Raw genomic sequence first — 16,072 nt, 5'->3', positions numbered from 1 at the left:
TCAGCTAACGCAAACCGAGAAGATGAGCAAGCACCGAAGGATTCAGAGGCAAACCTCAACGCGCATCCTACTGCTCAGCGAGCGCCTGCTACACAGAGCTTTCCAGAAGCCTGCAGCAGGCGCACGCCTCTGCTGTTTCATCAGCTCCCTCGCACCCCACCCCCACCCTGCACATCACGTGTCCCCTCACCCGTGTCCTCGTTTGTGGGGAAGCCGAGGGACACGACCACGCTGCTCCCCATCACGGGTGTGTCTCGTCCCCTCCAGTGGCCTTCCCAAGCCTCTGCTCTTCTTACACCGACTATCAAGTGTGTCCTCAACAGAGGCACGTTCAGTTATTAAATATGTTCACTCTTTTCTTCTTTCCCAAGTGCTGGCTAAACTGTTGTACGTTCCTGTAACTGCCTTACTTCACGTCTGCATGGAGGGTTTTGGTGTGGGGTAACTCCTGGACACGCTAGTGGCCATGTGTGTGCAGTAGCTGCTACAAATGTCTTGCTTGCCGTCTTCTTCGACTCTTTCCTTGTGAGATCACTCTTCAGGCGCGAGAACACTTGTACATGCGGCTGCATCATTCTCAGGAAGAACAGCATTCCCTGAATCCCTCCTCAAAAGTTCTACAGTGGGAGAACTCACACGGGCCACACAGAAACTCAGAGACATGAGAGGACTACACAGCGACCCACTGAGGAAAAGAAATTGGACAGCCAGCTGGTTATAGGAAGCTCTGCCGGGAAAGAGGAGAAAGGTGGCCACTCAGACACCTGAGAGACAGACAGAGGAGCCCTCCCGAGGGTGAGACATTTACCAGTGTCAGAAATGTGGAGGACTGTCTGTCCAAGTTTCTGGAAATAGTAACTGTGGAATAACCTAGTGTTTAAGTGGAAAGTTTAGAAGGTTTTAAAGATTTAACAGGACAAGAGATATGACCTAGGATATTGAGTGTTTTCTAAATTTCAAGGCAGGGAATGTTACTACATAACCAACCCAGGAAAGCATTGAGGAAGTAGCGTGTAGAAAACAATCTCCCATGGGACGCCATAGAGCAACTCCTGGACCAGTCGTATTCCAGCTTCACCTCTTCCTTCATGGTAAACCTCAGTGACGGGTACGAAACAGGGAACTTAACGGAAGTAAGAAAATCCATGGGGGTAAATCCGAGGGCAGGGGGAGGAAAGTGCTTTCCTAATTCACAGGGCTCTGAAGCTCACGGTGATGAGAAGCCCTCTGAGCAGTGAGAGGGTGGTGAGGGTTCTGTCCACACTTGGTCAGGACACAGTGGAGAGAAACTGCTCAGGTGTGAGGAGGAGTGACAGCTTCGGCACATGTTCACACTTTCAGGTTAAACCAAGAGTTCATGCAGAAACTATTTTCAATTTCTTACTTTTAAAAATGTATTTTAAATAGATTGGCTTGAATTTCTAAAAAAAAAAAATCACAAAGTACTTCGGATTTAAATTAAAAAAATCATATATTAATAAATTAGGGAGTCCAAAGTCAATACACATTTTAGTTTCTAAAAAATATACATTAAAAGTGCTTACAGGATCTGCTAAAAAACACTTTGAAACAAATTAATGTCTCTATCACATACTTGGGTCAGAAGTCAGGATTATCCTGATAGTAAATGTTTACCTGGCTTTGAATTCAATTCCTGATATTAAGAACTAAAGCATTAACTATTCAACGGTATAATCAACATTCCATCGTGACCTCTCCATAGCTGCAGGAACTAGCAAACCAAACAGGGAAAACTGTCTCGTAGATTTAAAAACCTCCCCTGAGGCCTAAGAATTACCTATCATTTGAGCCTCATATGATCTCTATTATAAACAAGGTGTGCAGCAAGAGTTTAGTTTTAGGCTGATTATTTGGACCTTAGGATAATATTCTCCCGCTTTTCAGTGTGACTCATAAAAGCCTATTTATGAAACATTCAGTTCATGTAAATTTCAATGACACTGACAGAACAACAGGCTTTAATTGTAACTTATTCAGTTCAAAGTTCAACTGAAACTGTAAAAATGCTCATGTAATATAGTAATTAATAATCTTGATCTCCTAAGTGACTGGGATGGCCATCCGGACTCACCCTGGCGTGAGGTCAGAGCTGTCCAGGGCATCTCGCTGGGCAGCATTCGAGACAGGAAGTGACGGCAGATCCTCCACAGGCTCAGCTACAGGAAAGACGAAAACCTCAGAATTAACGTCAGCCCGTTTCCGCCACCGCTTCAAGGATCCTGAACTGCAAGTAAGTGTTTACTGTCCGCTTTCCTTACTCCTTACAGAGAATCATAGTGTATTTAGTTTTCTCCTTAAATTTTTCAAAAGGACAAACCTTTAAACACTTCTTGGAAGTGTTCTGACCTATAAAATTCACTTGGTTAAGGCTAAATGGGGGAAAAAAGGCTTAATATAAAATAAATAGATAATTAAAAATAAACGAGTATTCAACTTTGCAAAAGCTTTCACAGAGCTTGTTACACATGGGCACTTTTACGTCCACGATAGAGTTGGTGTTTTGGTAATCAATTAAAGAGACAGAATTTTGTTGGTTAATAACTAAAACACAGCTAGCTATAGTTTACGTTTTTGCGAATAACTCTCATTTAGCTTTTTGCTTTTGAGACCTAATATAACAACTGTCGAATATTTTGAATAGTGGGCTTCACAGACGAGATCACACAAAGCACCGCATGTGAAACCTGTGCGGACAGTAAGAGGCGTGGCACTCGGGTTGTGATCAGCACGGAGAGCCTGGCTTTCCCGACCGGCCCTCGCAGGGGCTCCGCGCCCACGGCCCTGCCGCGTTACGTGCCGCCTCCGCCCTGGGCAGGCTCACAGCCGTCACTGCGTGTCCTACAGAACGCGGCCTGGGCGCAGAGCGCGCTGAGGACGCCGCTTCTCCTCACTGGAGTGAGTGCCGAGTTCGCCCCCTACCCCTGCCCGAGTACAGACTTCTTCCTTCTTCTCTTTCCTTTTTCCTTGGATTTTTTTAGGGGGAAAGCGGGTGGGGATGCGGAGAAATAAGGGAAAAGACAAAACTGTGGCGGCAAGGAAAGCAGGCCGGCGGCGGGGAGGCAGAGCAGTCACGCGGCGCGCGGGGCGGAGCGCCGGCAGCAGAGGGGCGCCGCCGCGCTGAGCGAAGTCCTCCCGGGGGTCAGGCCTGAAGGCAGACTTGTTCTTTCCCCACAGAGAGAAACCTCTGGTTTTATCATGGAAGCCAGTGGAAAATCTGGTTTGCTTTACAGAAAGTAATGTTTTTCTTTTTTTTCTGTTTTTTTTCCAGAGATCTTTATGGTAACTTACCCCTTTATTTCTTGTTCGTGTCCTTATCGTGAGCAATCAATAGACTGTGATACTGCAACAATCACAGAACTTACTCGGTTTAAATATATATATATACACCCAAGCCTTTTCATGGCTTAATGGCAAATTCAGATTACAGATAAGAATCAAGCCATAATTTGAATGGCTTCTGGCCAACAACATTAAAAAACAGGGAACAAAACCTAAGGATGGGAGTAAAAGATGCAAAGGGAAGAAAGAGGGAAAACAGTTAAAGCTAAAAGCTCCACAACATAAGCCTTCGAATTCAGGGCTATTCTCGCTACCTCCTTTTCCTCCCCTAAGGTATGGCTCACTCAACAGAGAATTGAATGGCTTTAAATATTAAAATATTCAGAATTTATCCAGGCTAACAGCTAGAACATGAAACAGTCACAGGCCTTCCTGTACAAGAACATCAGGTGAGGTTGTTTTAACTCTCCATTCTGTCTGTTCACAGGAACACTGATCACCTCCTTGTGGATGAGCGACACGGGGCTGGACAAAGGAGGGCTTCACAACCTCAAACCACCAGAAGAGCTCGGCCATGAACACCAGGTAGTTACTCTGAAAAGAGGCAAGAAAGTCAGGAGAAAAATCAGGTAAAGCTTGACCAACAAGCAATGATAAGAAGATTTTTACTCTGTGTTACCTATTGAAATACAGCTTTAAATATCAGTCACTCATCGAAATTTGTGATTAAAAAAAGAAAGCAATGAGAACGCTTATAATCTCTATGGGCTGTGTTGTGCGTTACCTTCTCAGCAGCTTTCATTCTCAACTATATTTGTTTCTCCGATACATTCATTCTCCCCCTAGGCTGAACCCGTCCTGCTGCTGCTGCTGCAAAGTCGCTTCAGTCGTGTCCGACCTACTTGGCTTTTAAACAAGCTCAGGGACTTCCCTGGTGGTCCAGTGGTTATGACTCTGCGCTTTCAATGCAGGGGGCTTGGGTTTGATCCCTGGTTGGGGAACTAAAATCCCGCATGCCACGCAGCATGGCCAAAAAACTAAAAACATTTAAAAAATAAGTAAGCCCGCTCGAGTCTCTCCTACTGAGCACAAGGCACAAGCTTCACCCGACTCCCCTCCTCCGGCTGCCCCTCGGCCCGCCCCCGGCCCCGCCCTCACCCTCGGCCCCGCCCCGCCCTCACCCTCGGCCCCGCCCCGCCCCGCCCCGCCCCGCCCTCACCTCCGCACAGGCTTCTGTCAGGCGGCCTCCCCCACCCACCCACCCGGTCCCAGCCCTCCACTCCCAGTCCACTCCCGCACTGCACGCAGCCACGAAACTGCATCTGCTCAAGTCACCAACGACTATGTACTAAATCAAACAGATTCTGTAGTCTCCCTTGAACCTGACCTCTCAGTGGCACCAATACTCTCGATCTGTCTCCTCTGTGAAGACTGCCACCTGCCCCTATCAGGTGGCTCCGGAACGCGTGACTGTCCTGAGACATGCAGTGGCCTTCGAGCATCTCCACGTGTGTTTCTCTACCTGCACCAGTCATCCTCCCCACAACCCTGATCCCGTTCCAGCCTCATCTCCCTGACTGACAACTGCCATCACAGGGAACAAACCAGAAACCTAGGAGTCGCCCCATGCCCCCTTCTTCCTCCCTTCCCACACCAAGTCATCCTCAGGGCTGCAGAGTCTGCACGCTAAACATCTCTGAGCCCACCCACTTCTCCCCATCTTCATCATAATTACTCTGATTCAAATGTTTTCACCGCTTGGTTAGAATACAATCCCCTTTTCTTTGACTTATTAAGTCAAACTTCTCAAAATGTAGCACCCTTTCCCCCACTTTCCCCACCCTTAGGGAAAGACTGACTACAGGTTACAAGTAGGTACTTGATCAGGGCCCTCCTCAATTTCCCCAGCTTCATCGAATACCATATTCTCCAGGCTTCCTCCTCTTACCCGGCCAGCACTCTGTCTTCAGTGTTCAAGGCAGGGCCTGGTATGTGATAGATGCCCAATAAATATTTACTGAATGAATGTATAAATGAATAAGTAAACACATAATAAAAAAGGCCAGTCACAGGCAAAACATTGATAGGGAGTATCTCTGGGCAGTAAGATGACTGTGATTTACATTTATTCTTTATACTTAACTCACAGTACACTTTCTAAAGCCAAGGTGTAAAATTATATTTTAAATACTAGTGCTAGATTCTGCTCTGCTAGTACAATTAACTGAAAGCTGTGTATATGTTTTGAAAAAACACTTGTTAAGTGCTCCATAACTGTCTGTTATAGGAAATTAATCAATATTTAAGGACCTTGGTGCTCAACAAAACTACTCATCATCAGGAAAATGCAAATCAAAACCACAATGAGATATCACCTGGCACCTGTCAGAATCGCCATCCTCAAAAAGGTAAGCAGTAACAAGTGCTGATGAGGGTGTGGAGAAAAGGGAAGCCTTGAGCATTACTGGTGGGGATGCAACATGGTGCAGGCTCTATGGAAGGCAGTATGGGGCAGCATGGAGGCTCCTCAAAAATTAAAACAGAGCTGCCACAGAATCCAGCAGGCCTATCTGGGTACACACCCAAAGGAAATGAAAACAGGATCCTGGACAGAGATCTGCACGTCCATGCTCACTGCAGCTAAGACAAGGAAGCAAGCTGAGTGTCCACAGCGGGTGGATGGATAAAGATGTGGTATATATACACAATGCAACACTACTTAGCCCTGAGGAAAGAAGGGGATCCTGCCACTTGCAAAAACACAGATGGCTCCTGAGGGCACTGTAGTGAGTGAGATAAGTCAGAGACACACACTGTGTGGTATGCTGCACGTGGAGTCTAAGGAGCCAGCAGAGAGCAGAGTGGGGTATGCAGGGACTGGGGTGGGGCACGTGCCGCTCCACTGTGCCAGCCCCGACTATCAGTGAATAGGTCCTGGGGTCTAATGAGTGTGGCTAATGACGCTGCATCTCAGATTTGAAAGCTGCGGAAAGTAGATCCTCAATGCTCAAGAGAAATGGTAATGACGTGATGTGTGAGGGTGTCAGCCGCCTGTGGTAGCAATCACTCTGCAGTATGTGCGTATCAGATCAGCACACGGAACACCTTAGACTTCTGCAGTCACGCCTTCCCTGGGGGCTCAGTGGTGACGAATCCGCCTGCTGATGCAGGGGACACAGATTTGATCCCTGGGTTGGAAAGATCCGCTGGAGAAGGAAATGGCAATCCACTCCAGTATTTTTGCCTAGGAAATCCCATAGATGCTGTCCGTGAGGTCACAAGAGTTGGACGTGACTGAGCGACTAAACAACAACAACGTGTCAATTATACGTCAGTGAAGCTGGACAATTTTACTTTAGGCACCCTGGTCAGATAGCCGTCCTAGTAACATAACTGTACTGTGTTTGGCCACAAGGTGTCAGCGCAGGAAGAAATGATTTCCCCAGTAACTGAAGTTTATGAAGAGAATTCCTTTCTGGATCTGCGAAGATTAAACAGCAACAGATCTGTCACCATATTCTAGGAATGATACCAAATTAATTTCATTTTAAAAGCTCTTCTTTTAGTTAAGAAGTTCATGCAGCTATACATTAACATTCTTGAACAATGTAAACAATATCAAAGAATACAAATAAACAGAATAAAAAGTGCACAAACTCCTCTTGTCCACATCCTAACACCACAGTCAGAAGAAACCCCTGCTAACAGTTTTGTGTCTCTCTCTGCAGACCTTTTCCTGTGCGTCTATATATATGTGCAGATGTGCATACAGATGGAAACAGCGTTTTAAAAAGAGATATAAATCACATCACGTTATATATAATGTGTGCGACCGGGTACTTCTCTTGGTAACTCTTGCGAGCTTTCTGCCTCCTCCTCTTGCACAGCTCAGCCACGTTACAGGACCCCCCACCGCGCCCCTAAGACGGGCTGCCCCCCGTCACCCCAGGAACAACACTAACACAGCCTTCTGTGCACTTTCAATCTGGTTAGATGCCACCAAGTTCAGTTCAGGCGCTCAGTCATGTCCGACTCTTTGCGACCCCATGAATCGCAGCACGCCAGCCCTCCCTGTCCATCACCAACTCCCGGAGTTCACTCAAACTCACATCCATCGAGTCGGTGATGCCATCCAGCCATCTCATCCTCTGTCGTCCCCTTCTCCTCCTGCCCCCAATCCCTCCCAGCATCAGGGTCTTTTCCAATGAGTCAACTCTTCGCATGAGGTGGCCAAAGTACTGGACTTTCAGCTTTAGCATCATTCCTTCCAAAGAAATCCCAGGGCTGATCTCCTTCAGAATGGACTGCCACCAAAGTACCCTCTAAAAAGGGCACACCAGTGTACACATCCAGTGTGGGGGAAAGAGGGCTCATTCCCCATGTCTCCACAAATACTTGTTGCTCAAGTCAACACATGATGGGATGCCCAGCACCATGGACCAAGCAACTTCTCGAGGATGAAGAATCTTAAAATACTCATTTGAAGACAAAATGTGGTTCTAATAATTTAGCAGAGGACCAAAATAGATAAAGTGACAGTGTTCTCTGCAGATAATTATCTATTTTTTAAATGCCTCATTTAGGAAAATATCTTTATATCTGGATTATGCCCAGAGTAAGTTGATCTAAACATCAGGGTTACATTTTATTTATGGGAAGTCCAAAGTATATGACTTAAGCAAATGTATTCTTACAGTTTAATGTACTTAATGAGACAATTTTTTCCCCTGAGATTATAGTAGTGGCCTTTAAAATTTTTAATAGGGAAGAATCAGCAAAAGCATTAACAAGATAAATATGAAAATATCTCCCATTTTGGTAAAAATGGTGTAACCATTCAAAATCAATCAAGGTCTTTCTTCCGACGTGTGGGCCAGCGGGGAGTGGGTGCTATGCTGGGCAGTGGGCAGTGGTCTGTTCTGGGAGCAGCTGCATGGCTGGCTGGCTGTGTCTCCTGCCTTGTGTGTAAAGGAGGAAGGGCACAGGGTGAAGCGGGCAGAGAGCAAGGAGCGCAAGCAGACGGGCAGAAGCGTGGCTCCAGGAGGCCCATGGCAGCCTTCAGGGAGGCGGGCACCGTGAATACGGCCAGGTGTCAAGCCTGACACAAGGCTGTTCCTCTCTAACATTACACAGAAGTGGCGAACTTCAGGCAAGGGCACAGGAGGCGGGAAGGAATTCCGCAGCTGCCAGGAACAGCAAGGCATCACTCCTACCACGGAGCTCTGGAACCTGCAGCTCAGAAGCCATCACGCCTGAGACACGTGTCTGTCTTCACTACAAAGTAAGCTCTGAAAGGACATGGATCTCTGATCGTCTGCTGATTCACCCAAACAGCCCGGAACAGTGCGAGGTGCTCAATAAACAGCTCTTGGAAGAAGCGCACTAAGCAACTGAGCGAAGCTAGGAGGCCCTGTGACATCGTCCTGAAGCAAGGGACTCGTGCATGGCTGATAAAAGCAAGTACTTTTATTTACCTACTAAAAATTTTATATATATATTGGCTGCACTGTGTGGCACGCAGGATCCTAGCTCCCTGACCAGGGGTTGAACCCACACCCGCTGCAGTGGGAGCACAGAATCCTAACCACTGGGCCACCAGGATATTGCCAGGAGTTACTTCTTAAAAGGTTCATTTCTAGACAACCTTGGTATTTCCTTCCCCCTTTCTTTCCCAAGGGTGTGTCTCAAGTTCTGGCACAGAAGGACCCTTTCTTCCCGGAGCCCGCTGCCCTGCTGAGGGCGCAGCAGCACTTGCCGGCTCCGTCTCCACTGCACTAGCCCCTGCAGGGCCACAGACGAGCTCTTTGTGCTGCAGAAGCCGCCCGTGTGCGTTACGACAGAGCACAATCAGCAGAGAAAGCTAACCAGCTACTGTGACTGAAATTACAGTTAGCTTTGTAAGCTTAACACAGCTAGACTGTCTCTGTACCTGGCTGTGTGTTTTCCCAACAACCTTAAAGCGCAGGGGACCAGGGAGTACCTTTATGGAGGAAGCTGCGTAGAGCATGTCTTCCAGGGTGAAATGGCAACACTGGTTCAAATATTCTTGGCAAAATTCTTGGATCAGCTGCAGGTTATAGAGGCTATCAGCCAAAGACATGGTTTCTTTCAAGCAAATGTCTTCAAATAAGAAAAGAACAAGGATTAATTTTGATAATACACACTTTGGACTCACTTTATAATTAGTAACTTAATACCAGCACACAACTCCGTAGAATCTGGTCATCTCTCTCTCTCTCTCTCTCTCTCACACACACACACACACACACACACACACACATCTATACATGTAGCAGTCACTACACAGACTTAGAAACCAAGCACTCCTTCACTCAACTAACTCCCCTCCTAGAACGACATATAAATGTTTTTCTTAAAAAAAGAAAAAAGCCTTCATTACTTATTAGATATTAGCATCTTAAACATCTGTCACATCCACCCACAGCTGAGGAACATTCCAATGGGCACTCACCCTCTAACCTGACAGCAGCAGGGCAGTAAAAGTGGATGAGCGCGGCCAACGCGCAGCCGTCCGAGCCGTCTTTCAACAGATTTTCTACCAACGGAATGCAAGGCAGTTGCTTGAGCAAGGTCTGCTCCTTCCTATAACGAGCCTACAATATAAAAAAAGAGATGAAAGTAAGAACTTCAACAGGAAAGACACAGCACCGTAGGTCCTGTGTCAGTAATAAAGTGTAAGTCAGCAGAGGCCACAGCTACTCAGCCACATCCTTCTCTCCTGAACAGCACTGCTAGGCCTGTCTTTGCCAACAGCACTGCGGTTCTGAAGCTAAGTGCTTAACAGAACGCCACAGGGCTCCTTTATGTGAATTCACTTAGCCCAAGAATCTAAATATAAAAGCATCACAGAATGGATTTTGGACATTTGAAATGTCCAAATTATCAGTTCTGTGGCTCTGAAGATGATAAAATTTGCTTTAACATTAGACTTAACTTAGACAGCATGCTCTTGTGTAAAAAGATTAAGACCGGAGCTTAAAGACTGAGGAGTGAGTCATCAGCGTCAAGGGACAGCCAGAGGAATGTAAAATTACTCCTAAAGGAGGCCTTGCAATAAGAACCGTCACTCTGAGGAGCTGGAATCAGACCGCAAAGAAATCCTGGCTTCTCATCTGACTGCTGAGACAATGCAAATAAAGTGTAACCACTCTGAAACTGAGAAAACCCTCCTGGATGAGGTTTCTACCCTAACCCAAAGCAGAGCAAGTATAAGGGTTTCTGCTCCCTCTCAGAAAAGAAGAAGCTCTTGTTTTTTAAAGACTGGCTGGTGCGAGCGATACAAATTTGTGAGACAGTTCCCTAAAAATGAGACCTGCTGTAAAACTGAGAGTTTACGAGAAGGAGCTTCTTAAGTCAGACTAAATACCTGGGCTCAGATCCTGCTCCTGCCACTTCCCAGCTCTGGGATCTTGGACGAGTTACCTGAACACTCATCTCTCGGTTCCTTATCTGTGAACCGGGGCAGTCACAGTGCCTGCTTCGCAGGACACGGAGGAGTAAGAAAGGTGGTGACGCCATGCGCGACATACACACGGGCACACAGCGAGTGTCACCAGAGGCCAGAGGCCAGAGGTCGTTAGCTACTAGCTCTCCTCAAGCCAAGAAAAATCATGCTGAAGACTTAATGAAAACTGCACACTGAACTATTTCATTAGCAAAATTTATAATTACAGTGGTCACTGATATTTAAATACAGGTTTTTTTTTTTTAAGAAATCAAAACTAATTTTTCTTCTATCTAAACTGATCATCTCTATTTCATAATTAAAGTATAATTATGAAATATAATACTCTGGTGAGAATAAAAACAAAAAATTACTTACTGAAAGAGATTTACTATTTGGTGGTGAAGTCAGATTTCCTTTAAATGACTTTCCCCAGAAAAGCACACACATTCAAGGGGAAATATTTATTCCTATATACCCCTCACTGGCTACTCAAGAACAAGATTCATGGAACATTTTCCCTTGTGAAGAATTTCAGAGGAGATTGTTCTTACGAATCAGTAGGGACTATAATCTGTATGTAATGGTACAGTGCACCTATATTCAGGAAACACCGCATCACTGCGCTAGAGAAATTCTGCAGCTGATTGTGTTACGTAATCGCTAGTAAGCGTCCTCAGCGAGCTGCTGGCAGGCAGTTTAGAACTCAAGCATGAAAAGCAGGAGTGAGGGGGAGTGGCAGCCGGGGTCTCGCCAGCCTTCTGCTGCCCCTGCGGCTTCCACACCCCTCCAGGCCCACTTCCTTGGGCCGGTGAGAAAAAGAATACTATCTCTGGAAACGCTCTACAGTGGCTGGCTCCGTGCCAGACTTCTCAGACCTCCAGGGCCCACGGCCGGAAGTGGACTGCGCCGAGCGCCCAGGGTCACGGAACAAAGGACTGAGCTGTGCGCTGTGCTCTGCTGCGCTCCGCCAAGGGGCACGGCAACACGCGCACACACGCACACAGCTCCCCAAGGCTGCGGCCACGAGGCCTGCGGTCTGGACCAGACAATCCACGGTTTGCAAGTGGCCGGCCGCATCTTCCTGAAGATTACATCCTAGAAGGCCTACCAGGGAAACCAACTTTCAATCTTGAAGTCATGTGGGTCTCCCAGAACTTCTGGAGTGTGCTCGGCGCTTTACAAACACACTGCTCTTTCTACAAACTGAGACATCTGGCATTTAAGAGGGATGTATTTTCGATCTTTCAACATTGTGGTGGACTTCTAAGTTACATGTCTGTTTCTGAGGGTGAAAAACACTTAAGCGGTCGAACCCCCAGAGTTCACCCTGAAAGATCAACTCTTGTAGTCAAACCAGAACTGAATCTGTTAATAGTTTAGATTCAGTAATGAGAGGGACACAGAATCTGTCACTTTTTTAAATTACACAAACAGTATCCTCTATAGGTCAGGCCAAAAGGAAATGATTCTTTCAAAAAGATGACTTGATAATACAAATAATTTACATGTGCAATTCATACTCACTTTTACTGACATTATTAAAACCAGTACAAATCTATACCCACACTTTCTTCTTACTAGTTACTTATGGTCTGCCAAGTAATGACAGACTAGTTTACACTTTTAATTATCTTTAAAGCGTCTAATCCAAATTTTGGCTAGATTTTTTTTAGGTCTTTCTATTCTGCACTATGATCAAAGACCTTACAATCCAATCTCCACTTGTGACTAATGGAGTTATATGGAATGACCGTATCAGCACGACATCAACAATACAATGACACTCTATAATGATGTCTCTGGAGGGTGAGCTGAAGGAGCTGGGTAAACTTACAGGAACCAGTTTCCAAAACCATTTGGAAGGAGACTTCAGAGGAGGCAGCAGGAGAAAAGGGAAAGTGAAAGGGAAAGTGCATCAGCATTTTTAAAAATTAACAAGTTATAGTAAAGTTTCTGTTAGTGCAGCTCCAAGTTTACAGTTCTCAAAACACTTTTAAACTGTTAATACTTGAAAATTTAGCTTAAAATATAGAGTTTCCTCATGATAAAGACCACCACCTTCTCTCCCCACAACTCCTCTCCCAACATGGATATGTGTTTTTAGGATACCCTGGACCTGCTGCATACTTTGGCAGCAAAGAATTTTATTTCGCGGCTCTGGAACCACACATCATATTAAAACATAAAATACATAACACGAGAGGGAATAGAAAGATTCCAGGGCTGGACTTGCAACCACTGAAATTCTTAAGACATTAGGAAGCCAAGTCTTTGTCCCAAAAGGAAAAGAAGGCTGTTCCATAAGTGTATGAATAAGAGCAAACAGTAATGCAGAATTGAACATGATGATAATTTCCCTTAATGATATAAAGAATTTCTTTCAATTAATAGGAAAGAAGAACAGTTGGCAATTCCTATCAATTAATATTTTTATAGAGTCTCTAAAGCAAGTAGCCACTAACACAAAGAGAATATAAATGTTATTATTTTTACTATCCAGGGGTGTCTCAAAGAATATAATTTTATGTCTTCAAGAAGATTAATTTAATAAACTCACAATTTCAGATAACTGAATAATTTGTGATTGTTTATATTTCCTAGTACCGTTGTGTTTTTTTTTTGGGGGGGGGGGGGCGGGCGGGCAGCCCTAAATAAATATTTGTTAAAATGAACCAAACTAAATGGTGTCTGAGTTAAAATTTGTACTAAACTTTTATGTAGAAAGTTTATCTTACAGAAATTAACAGTAAAAATAAGACTATTTGGAAAAATAACATAAATAACATACATTCAAGAACTTAAAAAACCTGAAAAAGTCATCTCAAGAATCAGAAAACTCAAGAAACAGAAAAATACCAGCTTCCCACAAAGATAACATTTCCAATAAAGTTTTCTTGCCGCATCAGGAAGAATAACCTTAACAGTTCTGTCACATGTATTGTAACCGCTCATTTAACCAAAGCCTCTGCAGCTGCCTCTGCAGGAGTCCCGAAAGGCACAAGCAGGGCAGGAGGCCCGGGAACGTGTCTGGGTTCCCAGGGACGAACAGCAATGTCAAAACGGGAGTCTTCCTGTTTTTGATACTAGAAAAATCCATTACATAGAAATTACTAGGGATTATTCAAAACAGGTGATGAGCAAAGGAGTTAGTCTGTATTTCTTGTAAAATATTCAGTACTTGAATTTTTTACTAATTCAGAAAACTCTGACACAGCTCCCAATGACTGGAGCTGGGAAATCTGAACAAGTTACCACCACAGACTGGTTGTAACCCCAGTACACACACACACACACACACACACACGAGTCCAGATTGCTACAAATAACTGACTGAAGGATGTAAGGAAGTGGACAGGACACAGTCTCCCTTAGAGGAAAGTTCCAAATGATACAGGGGCTCGACCCTTCAGGGAGGGAGCTAACTTCTCTCCTGCAGCGTGGGCTGGACTGAGTGACCCACTTACAAAGAAAACAGTGCTGATGGTGGAAATGGAAACTTGACAAGGAGGGACGTGACTTTAATGAACCAAGTGATCATGTGGACACCATCAGTGATGAGCCGTGTTCATGTCCCGCGCTCCCTGATGCGAAGTGATGAGGTGTGAAACCACCTCTGTGACGTTCTTCTCTGAAAGCCCACACACCAAATCTCATCACGAGACACAGGAGACAAACCCCAATTCAGGTATGCTGGATAGAACACCTGGGCAGAACACAAACTGGTGGACTGTAAAGAAAGCCTGTGGTTTAATCAATATTAATAATCCACCAATGTTACTTTCCTGTTGTTGACAAAAGGGCCATAATTATAATAATAAGATGTTAACATTGGGGGAAACTGGAGAAAGTTGTACTATCTTTGGGATTGCTCTGTAAACTAAAATTATTCCACAATAAAGTTTATTTCAAAAATAAATACACACAAAATTAGATGAGGGTACAAACTTCCAGTTAGTTACAAGATAATAAGTAGTAGGGATGAAACATGCAACATGGTAATTAACAGGGCTGCATGGTACATATGAAAGCTGTCAAGGTAAATCCCAAGAGTTCTCATCGCAAGGGAAAATGCTTCTTCTACTCCCTCAACGCTGCATCTCTATGAGGTGATGGAGGCTCGCTAGGCCTACTGCGATCCTTCCGTGCCATGTGTAAGCCGGACCGTGATGTTGCGCACCCTAACCTTACTCCATGCTTTGTGTCAGTTAGAGCTCAGTAAAACTGGGAATGAGCAAATGAATAGGTGAATAACTGTGGACAGAAATACATGCATTTAAAATAAGAATCTATCAATTCATACAGATAATACAGAGGACAGACGGATAAACAGATGAGCTCAGATCTGCTTACAGCACCCTGACTCACAAGCGTGGGAGACACGACGGAGCTGGAGGGTTACCATTCTGTAGCCACCTTAGTCATGGTAACTGACGTGGGTGCCGTCCATAAATGCTAAATCTAGGGTGCAGGGAAACGCTGAGGAGGAACAGGGTATTTACAGTCTCAAAGTGTCTCCTCTCAAATTACTACAAAAGGAAAAATAATAACCACGCAGTCAAAAAAACCAAACAATATCTTAACCAACTGATCAAAATTATTTTCATCTAATAGGGGCAAATGGCTATCATGTGCCTCTGGATACAATCTTGTGAGAAGGATACACCTTACATCGTATTTCAGTCTTAAAAAGCATAGCTTAATCTATCTGCAAGGAAATGCCAGTAAAAATATCAAATTGAAGGATAGTCTATGAAAATGCCCTGTGTTCTTCAAAAATGTTAAGGTCACAAAAAAGAAAAGCCGAGGGACCGTTCCAGATTCAAAACGAAAAAGATACACAATTACATCTATTATATGATCTCAGATTAGATCCCAGTCCAGGAAAAAGCATAAAGTATCGATACAATTGGGATGACTGACAGAACTAAACACAGTTTCTAAGTCTGATCAAGCACAATACAGACATTAAGTTACCTGTCCTTGTGTAAGTGGATAGCTTTGTTCTTAGGAAATATACACCAAAATATTAAGGGGTGAAGGGCCATGATGTATGCAACCTTGTTTCAAATGTTTCAGAAAAATGTATACACATATGTGTTTGTGTGTGCAACATGTAACACAAGGGCACATGTGCGAGCACATGAAATGTTATAAAATGTTACCACAAGAGCCCAGGGTTCCTGCAGACAATCCTTGCAACTGTTTCTAAGTCTGAAATATTTCAAAATAAATGTCCTTAACTTAGCAAGTTATATTAAGTCCACACCAATCCAAATCTTTGTAGGGTCTTGTGTCCAAAAGCTT

General features: G+C 44.6%; 1 protein-coding gene and 1 long non-coding RNA gene across 3 annotated transcripts in view; one reads left to right on the top strand and one right to left on the bottom strand.

The window, feature by feature from the left end:
• CAMSAP2 (calmodulin regulated spectrin associated protein family member 2) overlaps positions 1-16,072 on the bottom strand; it is a 97,826-nt gene that overhangs the window by 15,308 nt on the left and 66,446 nt on the right. For both annotated transcript variants that reach the window (XM_055583179.1, XM_055583178.1), the window contains exons 5-8: positions 9,773-9,914; positions 9,281-9,420; positions 3,801-3,894; positions 2,093-2,177 (exon numbers count right to left, since the gene is read on the bottom strand). In XM_055583179.1, coding sequence (XP_055439154.1) covers positions 2,093-2,177; positions 3,801-3,894; positions 9,281-9,420; positions 9,773-9,914 — 461 coding nt within the window. The remainder of the gene's footprint in view (positions 1-2,092; positions 2,178-3,800; positions 3,895-9,280; positions 9,421-9,772; positions 9,915-16,072) is intronic.
• Positions 2,118-5,702, top strand: LOC129653462 (uncharacterized). The gene is made up of 4 exons (XR_008715144.1): positions 2,118-2,251; positions 2,663-2,916; positions 3,788-3,929; positions 5,588-5,702. It is a non-coding gene; the product is annotated as an uncharacterized LOC129653462 (long non-coding RNA).

This window comes from Bubalus kerabau, chromosome 5 (genome assembly GCF_029407905.1).
Source record: "Bubalus kerabau isolate K-KA32 ecotype Philippines breed swamp buffalo chromosome 5, PCC_UOA_SB_1v2, whole genome shotgun sequence".
NCBI lineage: Eukaryota > Metazoa > Chordata > Mammalia > Artiodactyla > Bovidae > Bubalus > Bubalus kerabau.
The sequence above is the reverse complement of the archived record's forward strand: the minus strand, read 5'-3'. Positions and strand labels throughout refer to the sequence as shown.